The sequence below is a fragment of the Archocentrus centrarchus genome, chromosome 6, assembly GCF_007364275.1.
Source record: "Archocentrus centrarchus isolate MPI-CPG fArcCen1 chromosome 6, fArcCen1, whole genome shotgun sequence".
Classification (NCBI taxonomy): domain Eukaryota; kingdom Metazoa; phylum Chordata; class Actinopteri; order Cichliformes; family Cichlidae; genus Archocentrus; species Archocentrus centrarchus.
In genome coordinates this window covers 15787156-15812108 of record NC_044351.1, presented here as the reverse complement: position 1 = coordinate 15812108, position 24953 = coordinate 15787156, and the positions used below count along the sequence as shown (strand labels likewise).

The 24953-nt window shown below is 40.2% G+C and overlaps 2 protein-coding genes across 4 annotated transcripts; one reads left to right on the top strand and one right to left on the bottom strand.

Annotated features, from left to right (window-relative positions):
* Positions 1-5563: 5563 nt before the first annotated feature.
* hsp90b1 (heat shock protein 90, beta (grp94), member 1) lies at positions 5564-11486 on the bottom strand. Its single transcript, XM_030730905.1, has 18 exons — positions 11329-11486; positions 10693-10795; positions 10266-10407; positions 10028-10144; positions 9597-9928; positions 9092-9203; positions 8842-8970; positions 8517-8633; positions 8293-8430; positions 8099-8176; positions 7926-7991; positions 7387-7656; positions 7034-7279; positions 6747-6883; positions 6582-6660; positions 6280-6435; positions 5950-6045; positions 5564-5846 (listed from the first exon to the last, which is right to left on the bottom strand). The coding sequence occupies exons 1-18, from the start codon at positions 11375-11377 to the stop codon at positions 5820-5822; spliced, it is 2394 nt and encodes a 797-aa protein (XP_030586765.1). The 5' UTR covers positions 11378-11486; the 3' UTR covers positions 5564-5819.
* Positions 11487-16114: 4628 nt separating this feature from the next.
* Positions 16115-24307, top strand: nt5dc3 (5'-nucleotidase domain containing 3). 3 transcript variants are annotated; one of them, XM_030732456.1, is made up of 15 exons: positions 16115-16504; position 16967; positions 17708-17892; positions 18342-18416; positions 18518-18573; positions 18815-18905; positions 18987-19124; positions 19954-20014; positions 20182-20284; positions 20941-21042; positions 21165-21246; positions 21342-21428; positions 22621-22761; positions 22872-22936; positions 23038-24307. In XM_030732456.1, exons 1-15 carry the CDS (start codon positions 16220-16222, stop codon positions 23318-23320), a joined length of 1755 nt encoding a protein of 584 aa, XP_030588316.1. In that variant the 5' UTR covers positions 16115-16219; the 3' UTR covers positions 23321-24307. The 3 variants fall into 3 exon arrangements, with proteins under 3 accessions (XP_030588316.1, XP_030588314.1, XP_030588315.1); XM_030732455.1 differs by lacking the exon at position 16967 and having other exon boundaries at positions 16378-16504; XM_030732454.1 differs by lacking the exons at position 16967; positions 17708-17892.
* Positions 24308-24953: the final 646 nt, after the last annotated feature.

The following is a 24953-nucleotide window of genomic DNA, read 5'->3' as shown; positions in this document are numbered from 1 at the left end:
ACTCACTATTCAAGACCACTGTGAACTGTGAGACACAAGGATATATATATATATATTTTTTAATCTGAATATCACACAACCCCATCATTTTATCTACTGTAAGAGTCACCTGCAGAAAACACACACTGTGCGTGAGCCCTGTTCACTGAACCATAGATCCTGAAGACTGTTTCTGCTTTAAGCTTCACAACAGACCAGTGGAGTTTGCAACTGTGTAATTATTAACTACATTTAAAAATGGAAAGGTTACAATATGGCTTTCATCACTACAACAAAGCACAAATTAGAGTCATATACAGTACTGTGCAAAAGTCTTGAGCTACCACTCATATGGGAAAGAGGTCCACTGATTTATTGAAACATGTTCAAACATACATGGAAATACTGGGGAGGCCAGTCCATGACTGATGGTGTTCCACTGTGTGTTTCTCTATCCAGGTGTGCTTTTACTGCATTGGCAGAGTGTTTGGGATCATGCTGAAAAATGAGGCGGCTGCCAATCAGGTGTGTTTCAGATGGTATTCCATGGCTTCTTGAGAATCACTCTGAAACTGAGGCTATTTCGCTTCAATGAACAGTAGGTGGATCGATTTAAATGCATTTCTCAGTCCTGTGTCAGGTCTTTTTCATACTTCTTAAGGACATGACTTTCAGATCCTGTTCGTCTGCTGTAGATAGTTTTTTTCTTTTTTAGACCTGCCACTTCTTCTTTTGTCCTCCACTTCTCCAGTTAAACTAAAGAAACAGAAAGAAATTATGAGTTTTTGCAACATCCTGCTGGCAACAAAGTGCCAAGAGAGACATTTTAAACCTGAATCTTTGCTAAGTTTGTTATGTGTAGACACAACACTGGCTCATCCCTTGAGTTAGGTGTCTTTTTTATACTCGAATGAGTCATAGGTCAGTGTTAAGTGGCTTAACAAACAAAAAAGACATTCCTCTGAAAATGGTCAGGTACAAGGACTGGACTGAAAACAAGTGAAAAAAGCAGCCAGTGTCCAAAAAAAAAACCTTTGAAAGACCTTCAGGAAGCCTGGAGAACTACTGATCAAGACTGCTTTAAAAATAAATGCATACATACAAAGAAAAAGTCTAGCTCCTTGAAAGCAAAATAAAAAGAAATGAGGGGTGGCTTAAGACTTTTGCACATAACTGTATAATTTTTTTAGCTCCATCATGAAGACTTACATAATACTTGTCAAGTGAGGCCATGTGAGTATTCTGTTTAAGTTTTAAAAGTATTCACACTGAGCCAGAGGAGTTTCTCATAGAGCTTTTAGACATAAGGCTATACAAAGATAAAAAATTATTGTGTCAGCCTTTGAAGGGATGCATGGTTTTATTATATGGTGCCAACTCAAAAATTTAAAGCTGAAACCTCTTAAATGGCAGTAAATGACGCAATGATTGAGTGCATCCTGCTTTGATCCTTCAGCTGTTAAAATCTATTCTGAATGTATTAGTGCCACCTATTGGACATCCCACTACATCACAATGTATTGTTAAAAACTAGAATACAGTTGATGTTGCTTTCTGTTTCAAGTTGTAATTAATCATTTTGGTCCTCCATTAAGAGGCACCAAACCTTTCCTGTAACCTTTTCCCCATTCAATTGAAGAAACAAGTTCCATGAGTGGTACTGAGGATAAAATACGCTTAATGTGTAAATTAAGCAATTCAGCATTATAACGCTTTACAAAATGCCAAGAAAAGTAAACATTTGTATCTTTTGTACCTTCAGGCTATGTGTCACATCCTTAAAATGCATCAAGTGATATTCACAGGTAAGTTTTTTTGTTGTTGTTTGCTCAATTCTGTGGGTTTTTGTGCTTTGCTGTAAATGTTGGAAAACCTGTGGTCTTCAAATTTAAGTAATCATAACATGCTGAGATAAGCCCGTGTGTGGTTCTTATCAAACCAAACAGAAGTGCTGCTGAAAAGAAATGTCAACCATACAGTTTCCATTTCAGTCATACAGGGGTTGGACAATGAAACTGAAACACCTGGTTTTAGACCACAATAATTTATTAGTATGGTGTAGGGCCTCCTTTTACGGCCAATACGGCGTCAATTCGTCTTGGGAATGACATATACAAGTCCTCCACAGTGGTCAGAGGGATTTTAAGCCATTCTTCTTGCAGGATAGTGGCCAGGTCACGACGTGATGCTGGTGGAGGAAAACATTTCCTGACTCGCTCCTCCAAAACACCCCAAAGTGGCTCAATAATATTTAGATCTGGTGACTGTGCAGGCCATGGGAGATGTTCAACTTCACTTTCATGTCCATCAAACCAATCTTTCACCAGTCTTGCTGTGTGTATTGGTGCATTGTCATCCTGATACACGGCACCGCCTTCAGGATACAATGGTTGAACCATTGGATGCACATGGTACTCCAGAATGGTTCGGTAGTCCTTGGCAGTGACACGCCCATCTAGCACAAGTATTGGGCCAAGGGAATGCCATGATATGGCAGCCCAAACCATCATTGATCCACCCCCATGCTTCACTCTGGGCATGCAACAGTCTGGGTGGTACACTTCTTTGTGGCTTCTCCACACCGTAACTCTCCCGGATGTGGGGAAAACAGTAAAGGTGGACTCATCAGAGAACAATACATATTTCACATTGTCCACAGCCCAAGATTTGCACTCCTTGCACCATTGAAACTGACGTTTGGCATTGGCACGAGTGACCAAAGGTTTGGCTATAGCAGCCCGGCCGTGTATATTGACCCTGTGGAGCTCCCGACCGACAGTTTTGGTGGAAACAGGAGAGCTGAGGTGCACATTTAATTCTGCCGTGTTTGGGCAGCCGTGGTTTTATGTTTTTTGGATACAATCCGGGTTAGCACCCGAACATCCCTTTCAGACAGCTTCCTCTTGCGTCCACAGTTAATCCTGTTGGATGTGGTTCGTCCTTCTTGGTGGTATGCTGACATTACCCTGGATACCGTGGCTCTTGATACATCCCAAAGACTTGCTGTCTTGGTCACAGATGCGCCAGCAAGATGTGCACCAACAATTTGTCCTCTTTTGAACTCTGGTATGTCACCCATAATGTTGTGTGCATTGCAATATTTTGAGCAAAACTGTACTCTTACCCTTTTAATTGAACCTTCATACTCTGCGCTTACTGGTGCAATGTGCAATTAATGAAGATTGGCCACCAGGCTGGTCCAATTTAGCCATGAAACCAGCCATCCATCCATCCATTTGCTTCCGCACATCCTGTTCAGGGTCGCGGGGGGGCTGGAGCCTATCCCAGCTGTCATAGGGCGAGAGGCAGGGTACACCCTGAACAGGTCGCCAGCCTGTTGCAGGGCCAACACAGAGTTACAGACAACCTTTCACACTCACATTCACACGCTCAGTCACACCTATGGGCAATTTAGATTAGCCAATTAACCTAACCCCAGTAAGTCCCACACTAAAATGACAGGTGTTTCAGTTTCATTGTCCAACCCCTGTAGGTACATGTTGAGAACTTGGGTGAGATGGAACTCCTTTACTACCCTATTTTGATGTTGTTTTGACAGACAAATAAAACTGCTGTTCATGATGCAACAATGGGTTTTGTGCCTTTATTATTCTCAGTCTCTTAGGCCCCATCTTTTTCTTCTCCTTTAGTCTGTGGTCTGCGCTTGCTCTCTCAATAAATGACTCCATCTGGGACCCTTTTGTGTTCTTTAGGATGAAAACAGATCTCTTACCAGACTGTGTTGTCCTATAACAGCTATGCCCCCCCTCTGTGACCAGTGTACAATACTAATAAAATGAAAATCACAATATCCAATAATTCAAGTCAATAGTTGAGTGCCTCCTGCCAGATTTTGCTATGTACTATCAGTACATTTAAAAAAAAAAAAAAAAATTTGGCTAGGGTCAGCGTCACTACTGGTAGGTGATACCTGGACCCTACAGAGGTTACACAGGTAGTCCAACTCCTCCAGGATGGCACATCAATACATGCCATGGCCAGAAGGTTTGCTTTTTCCCTGAGCACAATCTCAAGAGCATGGAGGAGATTTAAGGAGACAGGCAGTTACTCCAGGAGAGCTGAACAGGGAAGTAGAAGGTCTTTAACCCATCAGCAGGAGCCATATCTGCTCCTTTGTGCAAGGAGGAACAGGATGAGCACTGCCAGAGCCCTACAAAATGACCTCCAGCAGACCACTGGTGTGAATGTCTCAGACCAATCAATCAGAAACAGACTTCTTGAGGGTGGCCTGAGGGGCCAACATTCTCTACTGGATCCTATGTTCACTGCCTGGCATTGTGGAGCCTGATTGGCAGGTCCACCACATTACCCAGATGAGAGCAGGTTCACCCCGAGAACATGCGACAGATATGAAAGGGTCTGGAGATACTGTGGAGAACGTAATGCTGCCTGTAACATTGTTCAGCATGACCGGTTTGGTGATGGGTCAGCGATGGTATATCCATGGAGACACCATGACTGTCAATAGGTGTCAAGATGTAATCCTTGGACCCATTGTCAGACCCTACGCTGGTGCAGTGGGTCCTGGGTTCCTCCTGGTGTACAACAATGCCCGGCCTCATACGGTGCGAGTATGGAGTTGATACCAATGACTGGCTCCTCTATGCTTGCCTGTCCCAAATCCGATAGAACACCTCTGGGACATTACGTTTCGGTCTGATTGCACCTCAGGCTGTCCAGATCAGTGATGCCCTGGTCCAGACCTGGGAGGAGATCCCCCATGGTACCATCCGTTGTTTCATTAGGGGCATGCATAAAGCTTGCGGAGGCCATACAATCTACCGAGTACCATTTAGAATTGTTCCAATGAAATGAAACAAAAAAAGACTGCTGCACAATTTTCTCCCGTTTGGTTTTCAGCAGGGGTCCCCAAATCCAGGCCTTGAGGGCCGGTGTCCTGCAGGTTTTAGATGTCTCTGCTTCAACACACCTGAGTCAAATACAGAAGTCATTAGCAGGACTCTGGAGAACCTGACTGCATACTGAGGTAATTCAGCCATTTGATTCAGGTGTGTTGGATCAGGGACACATCTAAAACCTGCAGGACACCGGCCCTCGAGGCCTGGATTTGAGGATCCCTGGTTTTCAGGGTCACTTTAAATTCAGCACTCTGTAGGTCAGGGCTCTTCAACTCCAAGCCTCGAGAGCCCCTGTCCTGCAGGTTTTAGATGTGTCCCTGATCCAACACACCTGAATCAAATGGCTGAATTACCTCCTCAGTATACAGCCACATTTTCCAGAGTCCTGCTAATGACTTCTATATTTGACTCAGGTGTGTTGAAGGAGAGACATCTAAAACCTGCAGGACAGGGGCTCTCGAGGCCTGGAGTTGAAGAGCCCTGCTGTAGGTTGATAACTTTCATTTCCATCAAATGATGTGGAATCCTTTCATTCTTTAAACACTACCAAGTCACAGTCAGTACAGAAATTTAGTGGGTTTGGATGCTTCATGTTTTTTAGTGCAGAGAATTCATGTTTTTCCATTTTGGAATTTTAATTTAGCTCAAAAAGAAAAACACTTGCTTTCAGTTTTGAATGCAAAACATCCCAACCCCCAAAATGATGCAAGCCATTTTTCCACGAAACATTTATTTGATCAATAGACAGGATCACATCTTTCCATAAACAGGTCAGTTAAATATTAACAAATTTACAGTCATAAGGAATGTAATACAAAAACAAAAAAACCAAACAAAATATTTGCTTTTAAAAAAACCCCAACCCAGGGACTCCACCCAGTATAATGTGACCACAGTGGCACTGAAACAAGACAAGTCCAGTTTCCAGCTCCACTATTACACGTGCTTCCCTTCAGTGCTTCACAGTTCATCCTTGTCTGTTTTTGTCTGTAAGAGAAGGAGTGATTAGAGACAAGTCAGAAGAGTGAACTTCTCCAGCATCTAAATGCTTAATTTTACATCCTATGAATAGCACATGAAGTGTTCTCACCATTTCTTCATCATCTTCCTCATCTGCAATTTCCTCTTTGTCTTCAGAGTCCTCTTCTGCTGGTTCTTCTGGCTCTTCCTCAGGTTCCTCTTCAACCTACAGAAAGTCATGATTTAAAAAAAAAAAAAAAAAATTTAACCATAAAGTTTTAAATACCACTGAACAAATGCTCAAAATGTTTATTTAAAAAAAAAAAAAAAAAAAGCAAACGACAACTAAAAGCAAAAGGTTCACTGGAGGAAGAGGAGCTATTTCCACACACAAAACTGAAACATCTGCTATGCAAAGTCTTCCAATTTAGTACACTACACAAGAGCTGCAGTGACTTGCCTGTTCATCTAGGGGTACATTCATGCTGAGTCGGAGCATGCGCTCTATTCTGTCTCCATAAGTCTTTGTGTCGACAAGCTGGTATCCTGAGCGCAAGGTGGCCGTCTCAAACAGAACCACAGCCAGATCTGATGCAGTCTGGTCCTCAGCATCAGCCTAGGGAAGGGAAAGGAAAAACACTGTTCAACTCTGCTCTGATTAGTCCATTTTAACTGCAGTCCTGCCATGAAATACATTTATATCATTAGTATTAAAGCACATCAATCATGACTATAGTATAAAGATATACAAAAGTTACTCACATTGACTCTGTTAAGCAACTGCTTCACAAGGGGATGTTTGGGGTTGATTTCTAGTGTTTTCTTCTGGCTGGCATAATAACTGAAGAGATTAAATGGAAATACAGATTTAGAGCAAGGTAACAGCAGCAGGAGACACGCAAAAGTGAGCACAAGATTAATACTCACCTTGTGGAAATGTCCTTTCCTGTCTGGTAAGCCTGTGCCTTCATGATCCTCTCCATGTTTCCTGACCAGCCGTACTGACTGGCAACCAAGGCACAAGGTGAGTTGGTTAGCCTCTGAGAGAGAACGGCCTTCTCAATCTGTTGGGGAATAAACAGGATCACATTAAATGATGCAACTGATGAAACTGACAAAAATGACCAAAAATTAGCTAGAGCTAAAATTCACTGCTTCTACAGCTAGTTAATATCCCCTGTGGTTTAAATATTGCAGCATTACTGTCTGCCTACCTTGTCCTTCAGAGCTTTGTCCTTCAGCCAAGTTGTGAGAGGTTCAAACTCCTTCTCCAGGGCTTCCCTCTTCTCCTTGGCTTTTTCACTCTCGACAAATGTGATGCCCTCTTTAGCCACGTTCTGGAAGCGTTTTCCATCGAACTCTGGCAGTGCCTGGATGCAGTACTCATCCACAGGCTCTGTCAGGTAGATGACCTCAAAGCCCTTCTTTAGCAGCCTCTCAACAAAGGGAGAAGACTCAGCCTGTGGAGGTGGAAGGAGAAATAAATTAAGAATTTCAGATTGCACAGAACAGCCAACACTACTTTTATGATAATCTGTCACCTGACCAAACAAATATATTGATTCACCTCTTTTCTGCTGGTGCCAGCCATAAAGTAGATCTTGTCCTGCTTCTCCTTCATGCGCTCCACATACTGCTCCAGGCTGGACAGGCCTGTGTCACTGTTGGACGTCTGGAAGCGCAGCAGCTTGGCGAGACGGGTCCTGTTGGAGTGATCCTCAATGACACCCAGCTTGATGTTTGTTCCAAACTCCTTCCAGAACTTATCGTTGTACTGTTCCTCTGCAATCTTCTTAATCATGTCCAGAGTCTTACGAACCAGCTTCTTGCGGATAACCTAAACCGATACAAGTAATGACTGTTTTTCATACTGTATTAAAATTTTATGTTATTTATTCCAAACTCTTATCTAATTCATGGTTTAATTCATCTTAATTTCACCATGTTCTAATGGCCTCCGTTATTCCTGAAAGCACTTCATGATTTATGTGCTACATAAAGACTGTTTTGTTGCTTCATTATCCATTTTAAATCAAAATCGCTTCCTTATTAAATGATGAATAAATGATGGAATGGGAAGTGAATTGCGCTGCATGTTGAGCTCACCTTGAGCAGTTTGTGCTGCTGCAGAGTTTCTCTGGACACATTTAGAGGAAGGTCATCGGAGTCAACCTATCAAATAAAGTTTCCCTTAATCACAATGCAGGTGATATTACCGCAGAGAAGAAGCACGTTACCTTAGCACGTGGCTGTCTCAACGAGGATTAAAAATTACTCACCACTCCCTTGATGAAATTCAGGTACTTGGGCATCATGTCATTGAAGTCGTCTGTGATGAAAACTCTCCTGACAAACAGCTGTGAATGGAAGGCATTTATTTACAAACTCATTTAAGCAGACCTGCTGAATAAGTTCTCTCTCAAATCAAATAGCCAACATAAATCTGATACTAAATACTGCTTAGGGTACACACCTTGATGTAATCATTCTTCTTGGAGCCATATTCGTCAAACAGGCCACGGGGAGCTGAACTGGGCACAAACAGGATGGACTTAAAGGTTACTTCACCCTCAGCTGTGAAGTGGATGTGTGTCATAGGGTCATCATTGTCCTGTTTGACGAATGAAACATGATTAAATTAAAAGAAAATAAATAAATAAAGACTGGTAGACCAAACTTGACTGTTTGTGGGCTTACCTTTGAGAAGGTCTTGTAAAAAGCCTTGTACTCATCTTCCTCAACCTCTTTAGCAGGCCTCTGCCAGATGGGCTTGATATCATTCATCAGTTCCCAGTCCCACACAGTCTTCTCAACCTACAAGACAACTTTTTTAAAGATATGGCCAAAGAAAAACCTTTTGAATAAGAAATTTTAACACATTTTTACCCACTCACTTCAGAGTAAAACAGTCCATAAATCTCAATGATTTAATGACTGGGACTTTAACCCACCATAAAAACACTGTTAATCATCACATAAATGTAAAGATAATCACTAACAACCATTTTCATCATCAACATACCTTCTTTGTCTTTGGTTTGTCTTTGTCCTCCTCCTCTTCCTCTACATCTGCCTCATCTTCAGAAGCCTCTTTCTCTGGTTCCTCTGCTGCCTCAGCATCTTCATCAATGGGCTCTTCAACTGTCTCAGTCTTGCATGTTGAAAGAAATTATGCAACCATTTGTTCATTTCCACATTTGTCAGTTTCGTAATGCAACTGCGCTGCAATCAAATTTGCATCAACTTGTTGAAGGTAATGACAAAGTAGTCACCTTGCTGGCCCAAACGTAGATGGGGAAATTGATGAACTGAGAGTATTTCTTGACAAGGTTCTTGATGGTCTCCAGCTCCAGGTAGTCTGAGGCCTCCTCCTTCAGGACAAGTCTGCAGTTAGATAGAGATGAGTAGATTTATCTTCAAAGTTAAGATCATTCTGAGATTTGAGTGTAACACAGCAGAAAGAAAACACTCTGCAATTCTTCCTCAATAGAGAATAGTTCACCATATGTAGGCATGAACTGTAATAATTTTACAAGCTTTGGTAAATATAAGCAGCTGTTTGGGGGGAAAAAAAAAAAAAAAAAAAAAAAAAAAAAATTTTTATATATATATATATATATATATATATATATATATATATATATATATATATATATATATATATATATATATATATATATATATATATATATATATATATATATATATATATATATATATATAGACACACACACAATCAAAATTGGTGTGGGCAAATTTTAGATACAAATAACTTACGTGATGGTGGTTCCTCTGCCCAACGTGTCTCCACGGGGGTCCTCGATAACGGAGAACTGATTCGAGTCAGACTCCCAGATGTGCTGTGTGTCATTATTGTGCTTGGATGACACAATGACCCTGTCAGCAACAAGGAAAGCAGAGTAGAAACCCACACCAAACTGTCCAATCAGCTCTGAGGTAGACTGTCCCTCATCCTGCATCTCTGTCATCCTGTTGAGGAATTCGCTTGTGCCCGACTTGGCAATGGTGCCCAAGTTCTTTACCAGCTCCTCCTTAGTCATTCCAATACCAGTGTCAGTGATGTGGAGCATGTTCTTCTCCTTGTCAGACTGGGGATGGAAATAATACAATTAATTTACCAACAGATGCAGAGCTAATAGCTTTTCTATTAAAGTTAGCTGCAGCTAATAAATGTATTAGGTGCACACTTTTATTTTGATGGTCAGCTCTTCATTTGTGGCCAATGCATCCTCATTGGTCAGAGACAACAAACGGATCTTATCCAGTGCATCTGAAGCATTGGAAATCAGCTCCCTAAGGAAGATCTGAAAAACAAAAAAGGTATGATGAGCTCTCCGAAATGCTCTACATATAGATCTACCAAAATAAATAAATAAATAAATAAATTTTTCCAGAGTTCAGTAAAAGACATTTATTCCTGCTCACCTCCTTGTTCTTGTAGAGAGAATTGATGATAAGTTTCATCATACGGTTAACTTCAGCCTGAAATGCATGTTTTTCAGACTTTTCCCTGAGTTCTTTAATCTGAGCTGCATTCAAACCATCCAGCTGGATTGCCTCCTCCTCTCTGAAGGTAGACAGATACACAAAACAAGATCAGAGAAGGGAACAGCAGCAAATTACAGCCATCAAATCTGTTCTCCCATCTGGGAATCAGGATCAAAGTTGAAGGGGAAAAAAAATGCATTTCCTACTCTTACAGATAGATATGCAGTAAAACTTGCACAGTTCTGCCTTCACTACAATATCAGCATGTGTGCACAAGCTTTGTCACCTTGACCTTGTGCTTTCCCTGATACAACAACTACGGTTTACTAGAAAAGTATAAAGAGATATGCAAAGTGACACCTACCTCTGCACCACCTCATCATCTGTTCTGGAGCCATCCCTGCTTTTGCCCAAGTCCTCCTCCACTGTCCCGTCAACGTCAAGTTCATCCTCTGCCTTTACAGCAGCTGTCAAGGGACAAAGTTGCTGGATTAAAATTAATTTTTAATTGCTGGGGAACATGTAGTTTTAATATTTATATTTAAAAATATGCACCATGCAAAGACACGCTCAAAACCGCTGAAACCGTTAAGATTTAATTCAGGCTGTCTTGCCTTTATAAGCATAGTTTAAACGTGCATGTATGCAAAAAGGGGACGTTAGCTAACATGAGACAGCCACAATATTGATGGGATTTCTGCTAGAAAGTTCTGGAAAGCCAAAGCAGATTAAGGGACACTAGCGTTACTCTAAGATAACATGAAGGTAAAATTAAATACTCTCTTCGCCATTAAAAAAAAAAAAAAAAATAGCTCAACTAGGGCTTTGGCACCTGCAAGACTTTAAAGCTAAGTACAAGAAGAACATGCAAACTGGTCACGCAGACTGAATGAGAAGAAAAGCTCAAAACCCAAGTTAATGCTAGCATAGTGGCTAAAGCTAGCTAAAATACTGAATGACAAAATGTGAGCCGAGACTTAAAAATATCTCCGTTACTCACCAAACGCTAAAAGTGTGAAAAGGAGACCTATCACCCAGACTCGCTTCATTGTGATACCGTCTGACTGACGACGTGAGCCTTCAGCTGCTGAGACAATAGCCGGGAGAGCAGCGCGTGCAGCACTGGTTTTACAACGGGGAATGACTGGCTGCCTCTCCCACCAAAAGAGCCCACTCGAGTAAACCCGTGACCACGGACCAATGGCTGTGCACCACGCACGACCATCAACCAATCACAGCGGAGTCTACGGTACATGCTGTCCAATCAGTTTCTTCAACATATGCCAATACCCGAAAATCGTGGCTAGACACCATTGGCCAAGAATGAATAATCAGCACATCACTTCCTAAAATTTACTTTTCATTGTAGGGAAAACGTCGTTGACAGCACTTCAAGTTCAAGTTCCAGAGCCAAGTAACATACTTAAGATTAATGAACGTTTAGTTTATGGCTTTATATCGGCTTCAGTTTACGTAAGAGTAAATAATACAATGCTTCTCGATGTGTATGTTGTATGTTATTCTAGGATCTCGCATTGGTTTTCCTTTAAAGGAAAACCAATGCTTCCCTGTGGAAGCATACAGAATAATGAATGATATCTTAACTGAGCCACCAAATCCTATCCACCCGGTGGCGCTATAGAGTTAACATATTGAAATGGAAAACAGTTACATTGTGTCATACTGGAAAGACTAATGGTTCAGTAACTAGTGCTTAATGTTCTCCCGCAGACCAGGGTGCAGGTAATTGATATAGTTAGTATGAATCTGATTAAAAAGTATTAAAAATGTCAACAAGCATCAATACTGAACATCTGAAATGAGATTTGACTGAACACAGTGTCAGCTTCTACTAAGTATAATAAATTTAAAAAATTATAATTAAAAAATAGTGCTCAGGGTTTTGACAAGGTCACTAGTTTGATTTTCTAAGTTGCAGTTATGAGACAGTAAGTTATAGTTCTGCTTTCAAAATATTTTTTTCCCTTAATAACCATCCATTCCAATTTTATTTATAAAACCCATTTTAAACAACAAAGTTGTGCTGCACATAAGAGTTGCATAATAAAATACAAGATACACCATACACACGCACACACATGCCCACGCACATCAATAAACTTATCTAAAAGGACACACACACACACACACACCACCTCACTCTGGGTTGGAAGCCAAAGAATAAAAATTCATTTTAAGGCACACTTTAAAAGTGTGCAATGTGGGAACACCCTAACATGGGCTTGGACGGGGGGTGTCATTCCACAGTTTAGGGGTAATGGCTGCGAAAGCTCGATGCCCCCCTGTTCTTAAGTCTTGTTTTTGGGATACGGAGGAGTAACTAATAAACAGATCTCAAAGACCTGGAAGGGACATGAGGTGTTAAGAGATCAGCATAATATGGCGGTGTCAACCTACTGAATTATTTAAAAACATAAAATGAAATCTTAAAAATCAACCCTAAAACACACAGGAAGTGAGTGAAGGGAGTCCAGGACAGTGGAAATATACTCCATCTTGTAAGAAGGCGAGCAGCAGCACTTTGGACCAACTGAAGTCGTGAAAGGGAAGCAGGATTCACACCAACATAAAGGGCATTACAACAATCAAGTTGTAATAAAAGCATGAATAACTCCATCAAAACCTATGAAAGATAAGAAGGGTTTGACTTTGGAGAGAAGCCTTAGTTTGTAAAAACCTGATTTTACAACAGAAGTAAGTCACAGTCCTGCTGTTTATCCAGTTCAGGGTCACTGGACTCTATCCCAACTGTCATAAGGCAAGAGGCAGGGTACACCCTGGACAGGCCACCAGTCCATCATAGGGCTAACACACAGAGACAGACAACCATTTTCATGCAACTCTGGATAGCTAACCTAAGCTAACCTAATGTCTTTGGACTGTGGGAGGAAGATGGAGTACTTGGACTGAACCCACACAGGCACAGGGAGAACATGCAAACTCCACACTGAAAGCTGGCTGGTGGATTCAAACCCAGGACCTTCTTGCTTTCCTGCTGTAAGGTGTCAGTGCTAACCACTGCACCAAAATTACTAGTCAAAATTTGCTTTACCACTGTTTAGCTAGTCACTGATCACAAACTTACAGTCAGGTCCGTAAGTATTTGGACAATAACGCAGTTTTTGTGATAAATAAAACAATGGACATGTGATTGAAGTGCAGGGTTTCAGATTTAATTCAGTGTGTTTAACAAAAGTATTGCATTCACTGTTGAGGAATTATCACCAATTTCTATTCATAGCCTCCCCTTTTCAGCAGTTTTATGGCCAGATTCCCTCATTATTCCATGACAAATTAAGCAGATAAAAGGGGTTCATTCCACATGAAGAAAGTGAGGTGAGATAGTGACTTTCAGTACAGTGCTGTGCAAAAGACTTGAACCACCCCTATTTCTTTATATTTTGCTTCCGGGTAGTTGGTCTCTTGTAGTTTTTATTATTATTATTATTTTTTAAAGTGGAATAGAGCAAAAGTACTCCATGCTTTTTTTCTTTTTTTAAAAAGTTTTTCTTTGGACATTGGTTCCTTTTTCACTCATTTTCAGTCCATTCCTTGTAGCTGACTACTTTCAGTTGATTTCTAGCAAGCTGTTGCAAAAACACATAATTTTATACCTGTCATTTGACAGGTATAAAATAACGTGTTCTTGTACAGACACGGTGATTCCTGTTTAGCTAAAAATGTGGCATATCTTTATAGGGTGTGCAATATATCATTTAAAAAATCAGAAGAAACTGGACAAGTGGAGGACCAAAGAAGAAGTGACAGGTCTAAAAACCTATCTGCTACAGATGGACAGTATCTGAAAGTCATGTCCTTACGAAACAGGAAAAAAATCCAGTAAAGACCTGACACAGGACCCGAGAAATGCATCTGGCCTTTCAGTTGATCCATCTTTTGTTTACTGAAGCCTCGTCAGAAATGGTCTCAGTGGAAGAGTGGCTGTCAAGAAGCCATTCTTAAGGAAGGGAAAGAAGGAGAAAAGGCTGAGGTATGAGGTAGATGGAGTTTTGTCATGCTTTTCAGCACGACAGTGATCCAATGCACCCGTGACACCCTGCCAGTGCAGTAAAAGCATACCTGGATAGAAAAACACACGATGGAACACTATCAGTCATGGACTGGCCTCCTCAGAGCATGGAGCTCAGCACTTTTGAAGCAGTGTGGGATCATCTTTACAGAGAACAGAACAAAAGGCAGCCAACATCCAAAGAAGAGCTTTGAATGTCCTTCAAGAAGCCTGGAGAGCTATTCCTGAAGACTGCTTAAAGAAATGACAAGAAAGCTGCCTAAGAGAGTTCAGGCTGTGATGAAAAATAAAGGTGGTCATACCAAATACTGACTTTCAAGCTGGTTAGAACTTTATAAACTCTGTCTTTGCCTTACAGCATGTACTATACTGTATTACATATATGTTTGAACAAATCACTGCACCTATTTCCCACTTTCCTAGCAAAATATAAAGAAATGAGAGGTGGCTCGAGACTTTTGCACAGAGAGAGCATTAAAAGCCTATGAGGAAAAAAGTATATCAGTGTCATATTTGAATTAAAAAGTGGTTTTCTTTGTTATTAGCTAACGCTAACAAGCTTGGTTTGCAAGTTGCATCCCTAAACTGGATGGGTGCAACACACACACACACACACACACACACACACACACACACACACACACCTGCTAATTAATTGGTGAGTAACAGAGTGTAAAACTAAAGTATTACTAAAACATCTTGGCAATACTGTACTGCACGCAGTGAACGAGTATATCGCTGTACCCCTGATCTTTACCCACAAGGCAGCGCTATTTAGTAAGATTTAAAAAAATGTCAAATTATGGCAAATACAAATGGTTGAATAAATGGTGTGCAGGGTTCTCCCAGAGATGTGCATATTATTGTACTGCTTGCTCATTCTGTTTACGTGTTTGTGTGGGCAGAGGATCAGAATGTGAAAAGAGGAAGCTCGGTCTGAAACTAAAAACTTTCTGATAATCACCAAAAGGATAGATAGATAGATAGATAGATAGATAGATAGATAGATAGATAGATAGATAGATAGATAGATAGATAGATAGATAGATAGATAGATAGATAGATAGATAGATAGATAGATAGATAGATAGATAGATAGATAGATAGATAGATAGATAGACTGGGCATTGTATATTTTTGACTTAATTATGTCATATTAAGTCATAATGTATACTTCTAACGTCAGAAGCTTGAGGCATTTTCTCAGATGTTTTTAGCAGTTAAGAGAAAACTGATATATTAATAGCAGTTACAACAGAATAGCTGTCTATGCTTATAATTTAGCACAGTATAAGTTTCTTTTTCTGTCAGGAAAAAGAACAAGTCACCTAATTATTTATCGTATAGTAAGTGTATCTGAGCATGTTCCAAATGGTTGAGTTATGACTTTTGCGGGTTTTTAATTTCTCCATTGTTGTTTGTGGCTTCTGTGCAGATCTCTGTTTCAGCAGTCAGTCTTTCAATGCTAGAAGAAGAGAGAATCAAGTGTTTTTGAGCATTGCAGTATCTCTTCTCTGTAATAACAGAGTTAATACATGTAAGTGAAAAAAAATATGCAGTATATACATATTAATACATATTTTTATTATAAGTGGGAAAAATTACCCCGCCCCCTTTTTTTTTTTTTTTTTACGATATTTTCCGTTTATGGGACCCACTGAACGTCAAACGCATAAGCTCCTGATTGGCTGGCTGGGAGTGACCTTACCAAACAGGGAAGTGACGTAAGAGCAACCACACAGCAACAGTTTCTGTTTTTACCGAGGACTCTGTTACCGCATGCGAGCGGTTGGGAATACGCCGCGAATTCTGCAAGGGCCAACACGCACTGAACGGAGCTATGGCGCCCTGGTCTTTGCCCCTTTCGTCTCTTCTGAAACACACGGACTGTCTGCTGAGAGCGAATATTTTCTTTAATGTCCTGCATGGTTTACACCACCACACCTTCAGGTCTCGCTTATGGAAACGGGATTTCAGAGCGGTGTCTCGGGGAGTCGGTCAACTGCTGTCACACCAGCCCAGAGGCAAAAAATGCGCCGCATCTGTTTGTACCAGCTCCGTAGACGGTCAGGACACGACAGAGAGGCTGTGGTCTGTTTACAGTGAGACCAAAGACAGACTGAAGGTATGAGTACTGTTCACCGTGAGGCGGCTGTTCAGTTATAATTACAGCCGAGCCCTACAAAGCTGCTGCTTCTTTATAACCCTGTTATGGCTTAGGTTTCCTGCTGACTAATGCACTAGATATCGCCATTCTACTATATTAATAGTCTGTCAGACAAAAGACTCTAAATTTGGAAATCAGATCTGCTACTGAGAATTAATTCATCTGTGTCTCCTTTGATGCTGACAATAAAAAAAACGCCAAAACTTGTAAAAAAAAAAATTCTCAAAGACTTTCTGACGCTTCTGAAGCTTAAATCCTACAAGTTTTATCGATGGCATTGCTGATAACTGATCTTTTTTTAAGAAGATCAGAATTTGTTGAGTCTATTGAAGGTTTAAATCAGCGTTGATTTTGGACAGAGATAATCTTTTGCAGTGTTTATTTTTTCCACTTGAGTGACATCCCATTCTTAATCCAGAGGGTTTAATATGATGTCGATCCACCCCTTGCAGCTATAACAGCTTTCCACAAGGTTTAGAAGTGTGTTTATGGGAATTTTTGACCATTCTTCCAGAAGTAGATTTGTGAGGTCAGACACTGAAGTTGGACAATGAGGCCTGGCTCACAGTCTTCCCTCTAAATTCATCCCAAAGGTGTTCTATCGGGTTGAGGTCAGAACTCTGTGCAGGCCAGTTCTTCCACACCAAACTCGCTCATCCATGTCTTTATGGTCCTTGCTTTGTGCACTGGTGTGCAGTCATGTTGGAACAGTAAGGGGCCATCCCCAAACTGTTCCCACAAAGTTGGGATCATGAAATAGTCCAAAATGTCTTGGGATGCTGAAGCCTTAAATGTTTCTTTCACTGGAACTAAGGGGCCGAGCCCAGCTCCTGAAAAACAACCCCACACCATAATCCCCCCTCCAACAAACTTTACACTTGGCACAATACAGTCAGACGAGTACTGTTCCCCTGGCAACCACCAAACCCAGACTCGTCCGTTGGATTGCCAGACGGAGAAACATGATTCATCACTCCAGAGAACACGTCTCCACTGCTTTAGAGTCCAGTGCGGCGAGCTTTACATCACTGCATCCGACACTGCATTGTGCAAAATAAATTTAGCCATCCCTTTCTTATAAGATATTCTTGTGTTCTAAAATGCTTCTGTATTATTGCACCATATGATATTCCTGAATTGCGTTTTTCTTTTTCTTCTCAGATCTGATCTCTGTTATATCTGCTAACTCAGTCGACCCAGACACTATTTTTGCCAACAATGAGATGAGCCTTCGAGACATAGAGATCTACGGGTTCGACTATGACTACACCCTGGCATTCTACTCTAGCCATCTCCACACCCTCATCTTTAACATAGCACGGGACATTCTCGTGACTAAACACCGGGTGTGTGTTGTTGGTCACTCTTTCCAACTTGGGATTACAGATTAAGTCACTTTTTTGGGGGCTAAAAAACAAATCAAGTTAATCCATGCTGATTTTTTTTGTTTATAACAAAAAAAAAAAATCAGATCATGCTTCCACAGGAAAAGCTACCAAAAAAAAAAAGAATTTGACACTCAAACATCTTCCAACAGAGATTCTGAAAAGTTGTCAGTAGGTTTTTTTTTTTTTTTTGGCTTGTGACTAAATGTCTAGATGCTTTGGTGAAAATGGATTGCCCAATAAGGCCACGTTTCTACAATTTAAACTAAGCTACAACTGTATTTAAGCTTCATTTCTATTTGCATAAATAGACTGCCTTTTACCTTTGTGGTCCATTTATGTTGTTCATTGGTTTCAGTAGAGCTCATGCTGTTGTTGTTATTGTTGTCACTTAATCTTAACCTTTTTAGTACCCAGAGGGTCTGCGGAAGTATGAGTACATTCCAGATTTTGCTGTAAGGGGACTTCACTATGACGTCCAGAAGGTGAGAGTAGAGCTTTTGTTGAGACAAAATTTTGTGTATGTTGCAATGTAAGATCAGTTTGAGGACCATTGATATGATGATATTTAATTATTTTTCAATAGGCATTACTGATGAAGATAGATGCTTTTCACTATATCCAGTTGGGAACTGTATACAGGTATGTGTGCACTTTGTTAATTCCATGTCCAGGCAGTGAGGAATAATACATCTTGCATTTTCATGTCAGGTCAAAGATATGTGAAGTTGAAGTGTGTAGTACGGGGTTGATATAATCATGCGGTTTTTGAGGCTTCTTATCATGCAGCATTTGTGTGGTTTAGCACCACTTTTAGCATATCATACAAATGACATGCTATTAACTGTTCAAGAATTTACATTGTTTAATGTTTCTGATTCAGAGGTCTTCATCCAGTTCCTGATGAAGAAGTAATCGCCATGTATGAAGGTTGTCATGTACCTCTAGAGATCATGAGTGACTTCTATGGCAAGGTGATCAACACTTCCACACTTTCATGTCTTAACACAGATACAAAAACAAAAATGATAATTATTATAATCACTTCCCTTCAGAGTACACATGGCCATACAATGAAGCAGTTCATGGACATATTCTCCCTGCCTGAGATGACTCTTCTATCGTGTGTCAATGACTTCTTCATGAGGCATAATATCGACTATGAGCCAGTCCATCTCTACAAAGACGTAAAGGTGAGCTGTCTTGTTATGACGTTTTGATGCAATGATTTGACAGCGCTCTCTATTTCCTGATTGGATCTCCCAAATGCCAGTGTGTGTAATTATATAAAATCCAGCCACATGTTCATGACTAATGCTGTATTTACATGTATCCAGGGTGTGCTGTGGTACTCCAGCCATTCGGTTCCATCTTATTTTTAGCTCTGAAAGGCAGCAAAGTCTAATTTTAGTCAAGCAAACTTGCTCGCAGCCACTTGCGTCTGTTCTCTGGTGGCTCCGTGAGTTCACAGGGAGAAGAGCGAAAAATCAAAACTGTGTTCCCCCTTTGAGGCCAATTGTCATGCTGGGGCTGTCTATTCTGTGTAACACTCTAGGGTTTTTGTCAGATCACTGTCTTTAAAAGCCCTCACACTTACACTCTGTTCCACAAACACTTCTCATATCTTCTCAAGGACACCCCCGATTAATTGCTTTCCTTTCTAAGCTTGTTTTATTATTCTGAACTGACCCTATTGTTTTGAAACGTTATATCTCTTTGACTTCTCTGTGCATCAAACGGTCTTTGTGTGTGTTAAACATCCTAAGTTTTCCCTGAAAGGTGCAGGATTTCAGGGGAAAGCTTATTGACGCATTCAGCAATTCAAACACTTTCTTACTGTGTCACCAAAGAAACTAAACTCCAGGGCCTTCTTTCTTCATAGTCATTTGTATTCAGAGATGCGCTTACTTTGTGCTTCTAAGTCAACTGTTTATACAGCAAAGTTGTTATTGGACCTGAATGTTAACATAGTGTTGCTGAAGTTATGACTTCTGGCTAAGGGCTGTTTACTTTTCTTTACAGGAAGCAATTAGAGATGTTCATGTCAAGGGCATAATGTACCGAGCTGTGGAGGCGGATATTGGTAATTTTCTTTCTTTATTTTTCTTAGATTAAACTAATGAAAGAAATTATATGGCCACATCTGAATAGTTGCCATAAATAAAAATAAAATTTAGGCTTAATGAAGCTGTGATTTACAATTAAAAGCATTTTTTTGTGTGTGTGTGTGTGGGGGGTGTCTTTTTTCAGGGAAGTACATTTGCTATGGTGAGCAAAGCCACGCTGTGCTGAAGAAGCTGTCAGCGCATGGAAAAAAGATGTTCCTCATTACCAATAGCCCTTTTGACTTTGTGTAAGTGAGAGCAAACAGAGTGCAAGTGTTTGTTGACGTGATTAATTAAAAATGTCGTGTATTGGTGTACTAATATTTAATTGGTGCCAAGTTTTATGGATGGGCAAACACACATCAGCGGGCTGCTATTTGTAATTCATTGTAAATCATTCACTGTGAAGCCTTTTGAAGTCAGGCTTTATTGCAGAAATGTAACAAGCTGTGCGCATCCAACCTCAAAAGGCTGAAAAATCACTGAAATTATATCTTTGATATAATATTTTGTTACACTGAGTTATCACATCAACAACGATGGGCATTATGCATGCTGCAGCGTGCAAGTTCTTAAATTTTTATAAATGCAGTAATTCAAAGAACAAGCTCCTTAAATGTGTTAATAAATATGTAAATGCTGAAATGAAATATTGAGAGGTTGCAGATTTGAATTAGCAGGCAGTCTAATTTGTACCCAGCTGCGTTTGGATTTGTCTGTCCTCCATTGTTACAAATTAACAGGTTGAACAGTATGGCAGTTTAACTGAGTTTACACTAGCACAGTGCTGTATGGACATGCTAATACAGGTCTATATCCACTGCCTAATCTTAATGTTGTACCTTCATAACGAGCTTTAAGGTGTCACTGAAAAAGTAATACGCTGAATTTTTCTGTGCCACAGGGACCGAGGAATGAACTACATTGTAGGAAAGGACTGGAGGGACCTGTTTGATGTTGTCATTGTTCAGGCTGATAAACCCAGTTTCTTCAATGACAGGAGGAAGTAAGTATGTTTGTTTATGCATCTCATACGTTCAGGTTATTTCCCACTGGGGGACCTCATTAACACACACCACATGGCTGCATTGCGAGTAGTTTTACTATGTGAACAATGTGGCATTTCAGACCTTTCAGGCGAGTGACAGACAAAGGTGCGCTGCTGTGGGACAGAATCCACAGGCTGGAGAAAGGGCAGATCTATAAACAGGTACTGTGCCATGACAAGCCCATTTAATAGTTCTAATAAATTCCACTGGATACACCTCATAATAAAACTGGTTAATTTTTCTCTTTGATATCCAGGGAAACCTTTATGAATTCCTCAGGCTCACTGGCTGGAGAGGGTCCAAAGTACTCTACTTTGGCGATCACATCTACAGTGATTTGGCAGTAAGCAGCATATTTATAAAAAAAAAAATTAGAGCTACACCAACACTACCCTGTAGTATGAAAAATTATGGTACTATGGATATAAACAAAGCGTGGAACTTAAAGGTCTCAGACTAGATTATTCTTTACAACAGAGTCTTACTGTTCTCTTAGAAGATAATGGGGTTTGAAATATACCAGTTAATGCACTAAAGCTCAGTTAGTGAGCCACTGCATTGGGTTTGGCTGATAGATGATTGTCCCTGGTATATCACACCTACCACATCTACTGTAATGAGTAGCATAGCACCTCATTTACCTTTTTTATACCTGTAACTTTGGGCAAAGCAGGCTAAATTATTATTATTATTTTTATTATTATTGCTGTTGCTGCTGTTGTTACATATATGCATATGCTTGATTAGCTGTAAAGGCTGATAATGAAAGGTAGATTTTACATCATTGGCATGCTGCCTTGCAGATGGCAGGCAGCCAGGAGTCAATTATGTCGTCTTGCTTGTTTAGAGAGATGAAAGCTGGCAGTTTGTAGTTTACACCCGTCACAGCTTACACACGGGCTGTCTGGTTGTAGAATGAGATCATTGCTGCAAGTGGGCACAGAGTAGAAACATCTCTGGGTTTCTTCATTTTAATTACTCAAGTCCAAAACATGTTCTCACCTTGGTTGTGCTGCAAATGGCATTTTCAGAGGTCTGTGTCATGTTGCTCTTAAGGAGCTTGTTCTGGTTGTGGTTCTGGTTATCTGTCTTTGCTTAGGTTTTAGGCGCATAACTGGAATCAGGATGAAATTTAAGACTTGAAATTAATTTTCTTACTTTTTGTTTGTACAGCTGCATTAATTTTGTATTGCGCTGTTAGTGCTGTCACATGCCACTGAGTACACAACAATATTGAGAATGTACAGCTCTACTGTGTGCTATTGTGCTGCTGATTTACTTGTAATACTTGCGAGTATGAAATTGTAGTATGAAAACATTAATACACAGAGGTACGGGCTGTACTGTATGAAGTCCTGAAACACAGCGTATGTTTTATAGCATTTCTTTGTGTTTATTGTCACCTAATTATTTATTTCCTCCACATATTAATGAGTCATGACTCAGACCCCAGACCAAAAAAAGCACATTTCTAAATTATTTATGTATTATGATTTTTTGGGTGGAAAATTCAAGATGTATCATTTGTTCAACAGGATCTGACACTGAAACATGGCTGGAGGACGGGTGCCATCATTCCTGAGCTGAGGAAGGAGATTAAGATCATGAACACAGCGGAGTACGTCCACACCATGACCTGGTTACAGGCACTGACTGGACTTATTGAACAGATGCAGGTCAGAAACCTAGTATATCATCCATTTCTCTTAGCATTCTTATACATTTTTTGTCTTTATTTTTATTCTTTAGTTTTTGTGCTTACCTTTCACGCACTGCTCTCTAACAGGTACATAGGGATCCAACATCTCGAGCTGTGGTCGAGGAGTGGATCAGAGAAAGAGAAGCCATGAAGTAATTATAAAGTGATTTATTTATAAATCACTTTTGATAATCTATTGAAATACTGTGGAACTGAACTAACCATACCTTGGTGTTATGTGTTTACACGGCAGGCCTCAGACCAAGGACATCTTCAACGCTCAGTTTGGGAGTCTCTTTCGAACATACCACAACCCCACTTACTTCTCACGCCGACTCTCACGCTTCGCTGACATCTACATGGCCTCCATCAGCTGCCTGCTCAACTACGACTTCCAGCACACCTTTTTCCCTCGCCGTACTCCTCTGCAGCACGAAGCCCCCTTCTGGCCTGAACACAGTTCTGCTGGCTTAAGCGTCTCTTCTCCAGCGCCACAGGACCAAAACAGAGTGATTAGCGACAGAAACACAGAGTAAAAAAAAACAAAAAAACATGGAGACTGAATCACCTCCATCATTCATTTATTTAACTTTATTTTTGTTTTTTTAAGCTTTGGGTTACTGTATTTTAGAGGCATGCCACATTTCAAAATGAGCTCCTGGTAACAGTTAATGTAAACTGTTTATGATATTTATGCTTTAAACTATGAATTTATGACATTGTAAAACATGAAGTCTTAAGAAGTTGATTTTTGTGTTTGATAAAATTGTTTGATTATACAAATAATCAAACAGTGACTGCCCCGTTTTTTTTTTATGCAATATAAACAACAGGGGGCAGTCACGCATCATGTTTTTCTTATTTCTGAGCTATGAATTGTAAACAAATCATCTTTGCCTTTTTCGTCCTTTGCATTTGTTGGTGTAATGGCTATTTACAGTTACATTACAGACTGTGTTGCCTTAATCCCTTGTTCACGTTACTGCAGTATTTTTCTTTTTTGCAACAGCCTGATATAAGTTATTGCAATTAGCTTTTTAAAAAATTTGCCAGCCACACTCTCCGTTAATGTCATTATTTGCTGCACATTGTGATGCAAACTGCACTTTGATGTTCTGAGACCTTTAATAGTTTTAGCAGTTTTCACCAAGCACAGCATGTATGTCTCATTTTAGCAGATGAGAAATGTTCATATTTCTCAGGAAAAAAAAAAAGATCATTTCTATATTTAGATTGAATGTTTCTTTTTGATGTGAGAAAGAAGCAGCGTTTGGGTTTGTTAGGTCTGACGCTTTTGCAGGAAATGAGTGAAATGTTTTCACTTGTGCTCAAACTGTGGATATATTTGATATTTGAGCTGGAGTTTTTAATACAATTTCAAAAAGGGAATATCAAAGGGAAAAATAACAGTGGCCACAACCATGACCTCATAATTTGTGTCTGTAGTTTAAATTATGTGTTCATGAAGTGTTTACTGAGGGTTTATTTCATTATTTATTAAACTGGATATGGCTTGATCCTAACCCAGTGATTATCTCATTATTTAAAGCCGCATGATGTGGTCTGATGACATAATTAACAGGTATGTGTTTACTGACTGAATAATCCATTTAGTCTTTGCTCGTGTTATTGCTATTATAACCTATACAAACAACAAAAGGTTTCATGGTTATAAATTTTATTTTAAGGACTAATTGCTCCATTGTTAATAACCACTTTCTAATTAGATCTATAGCAGCGGGGTTATTGGGATTAATCCCACCAAATCGTGTTACCAACCAATTTCCCATATTGCATCCAGGGCTTTAACTGTCAGACAGGTGCACGCTCTGGGATTTTAGGATAAAAAGAAAAGAAAAGCCGAGTGGTTTGACAGGGATCAGAAATAATCAAACCGATGACAGTGGCTCCTGAGCTGAGGAGAGTATCTGCGGGTTCACTCCCAGACCTCACAAAAGCTGCACCAAAGCTGGATAGTTTGGGTACCATGGACATCAACAGCACATCACTGAGCTCAGGCTTGCTATTTCCATCCATCCAAACTCAGCTGGTGACTGTGGGACCCACAATTTTCCCTCGCGTTGGCTACAGTATACTTTCTTTCCTCATGTTCATCAACACGGTTCTGTCGGTGTTTAACAACGGGCTGGTTATAACCGTGATGCTGAG

Coding starts and splice junctions, on each gene's coding strand:
- hsp90b1 (XM_030730905.1), bottom strand. CDS start 11,377: ATGAAGCGAGTCTGGGTGATAGGTCTCCTTTTCACACTTTTAGCGTTT. Junction 10,796..11,328: donor TTTCACACTTTTAGCGTTTG/GTGAGTAACGGA, acceptor GTCCCTTGACAG/CTGCTGTAAAGGCAGAGGAT. Junction 10,408..10,692: donor GATGATGAGGTGGTGCAGAG/GTAGGTGTCACT, acceptor GTCTACCTTCAG/AGAGGAGGAGGCAATCCAGC.
- nt5dc3 (XM_030732456.1), top strand. CDS start 16,220: ATGGCGCCCTGGTCTTTGCCCCTTTCGTCTCTTCTGAAACACACGGAC. Junction 18,417..18,517: donor TTCACTATGACGTCCAGAAG/GTGAGAGTAGAG, acceptor ATTTTTCAATAG/GCATTACTGATGAAGATAGA. Junction 21,429..22,620: donor ACATCTACAGTGATTTGGCA/GTAAGCAGCATA, acceptor TTTGTTCAACAG/GATCTGACACTGAAACATGG.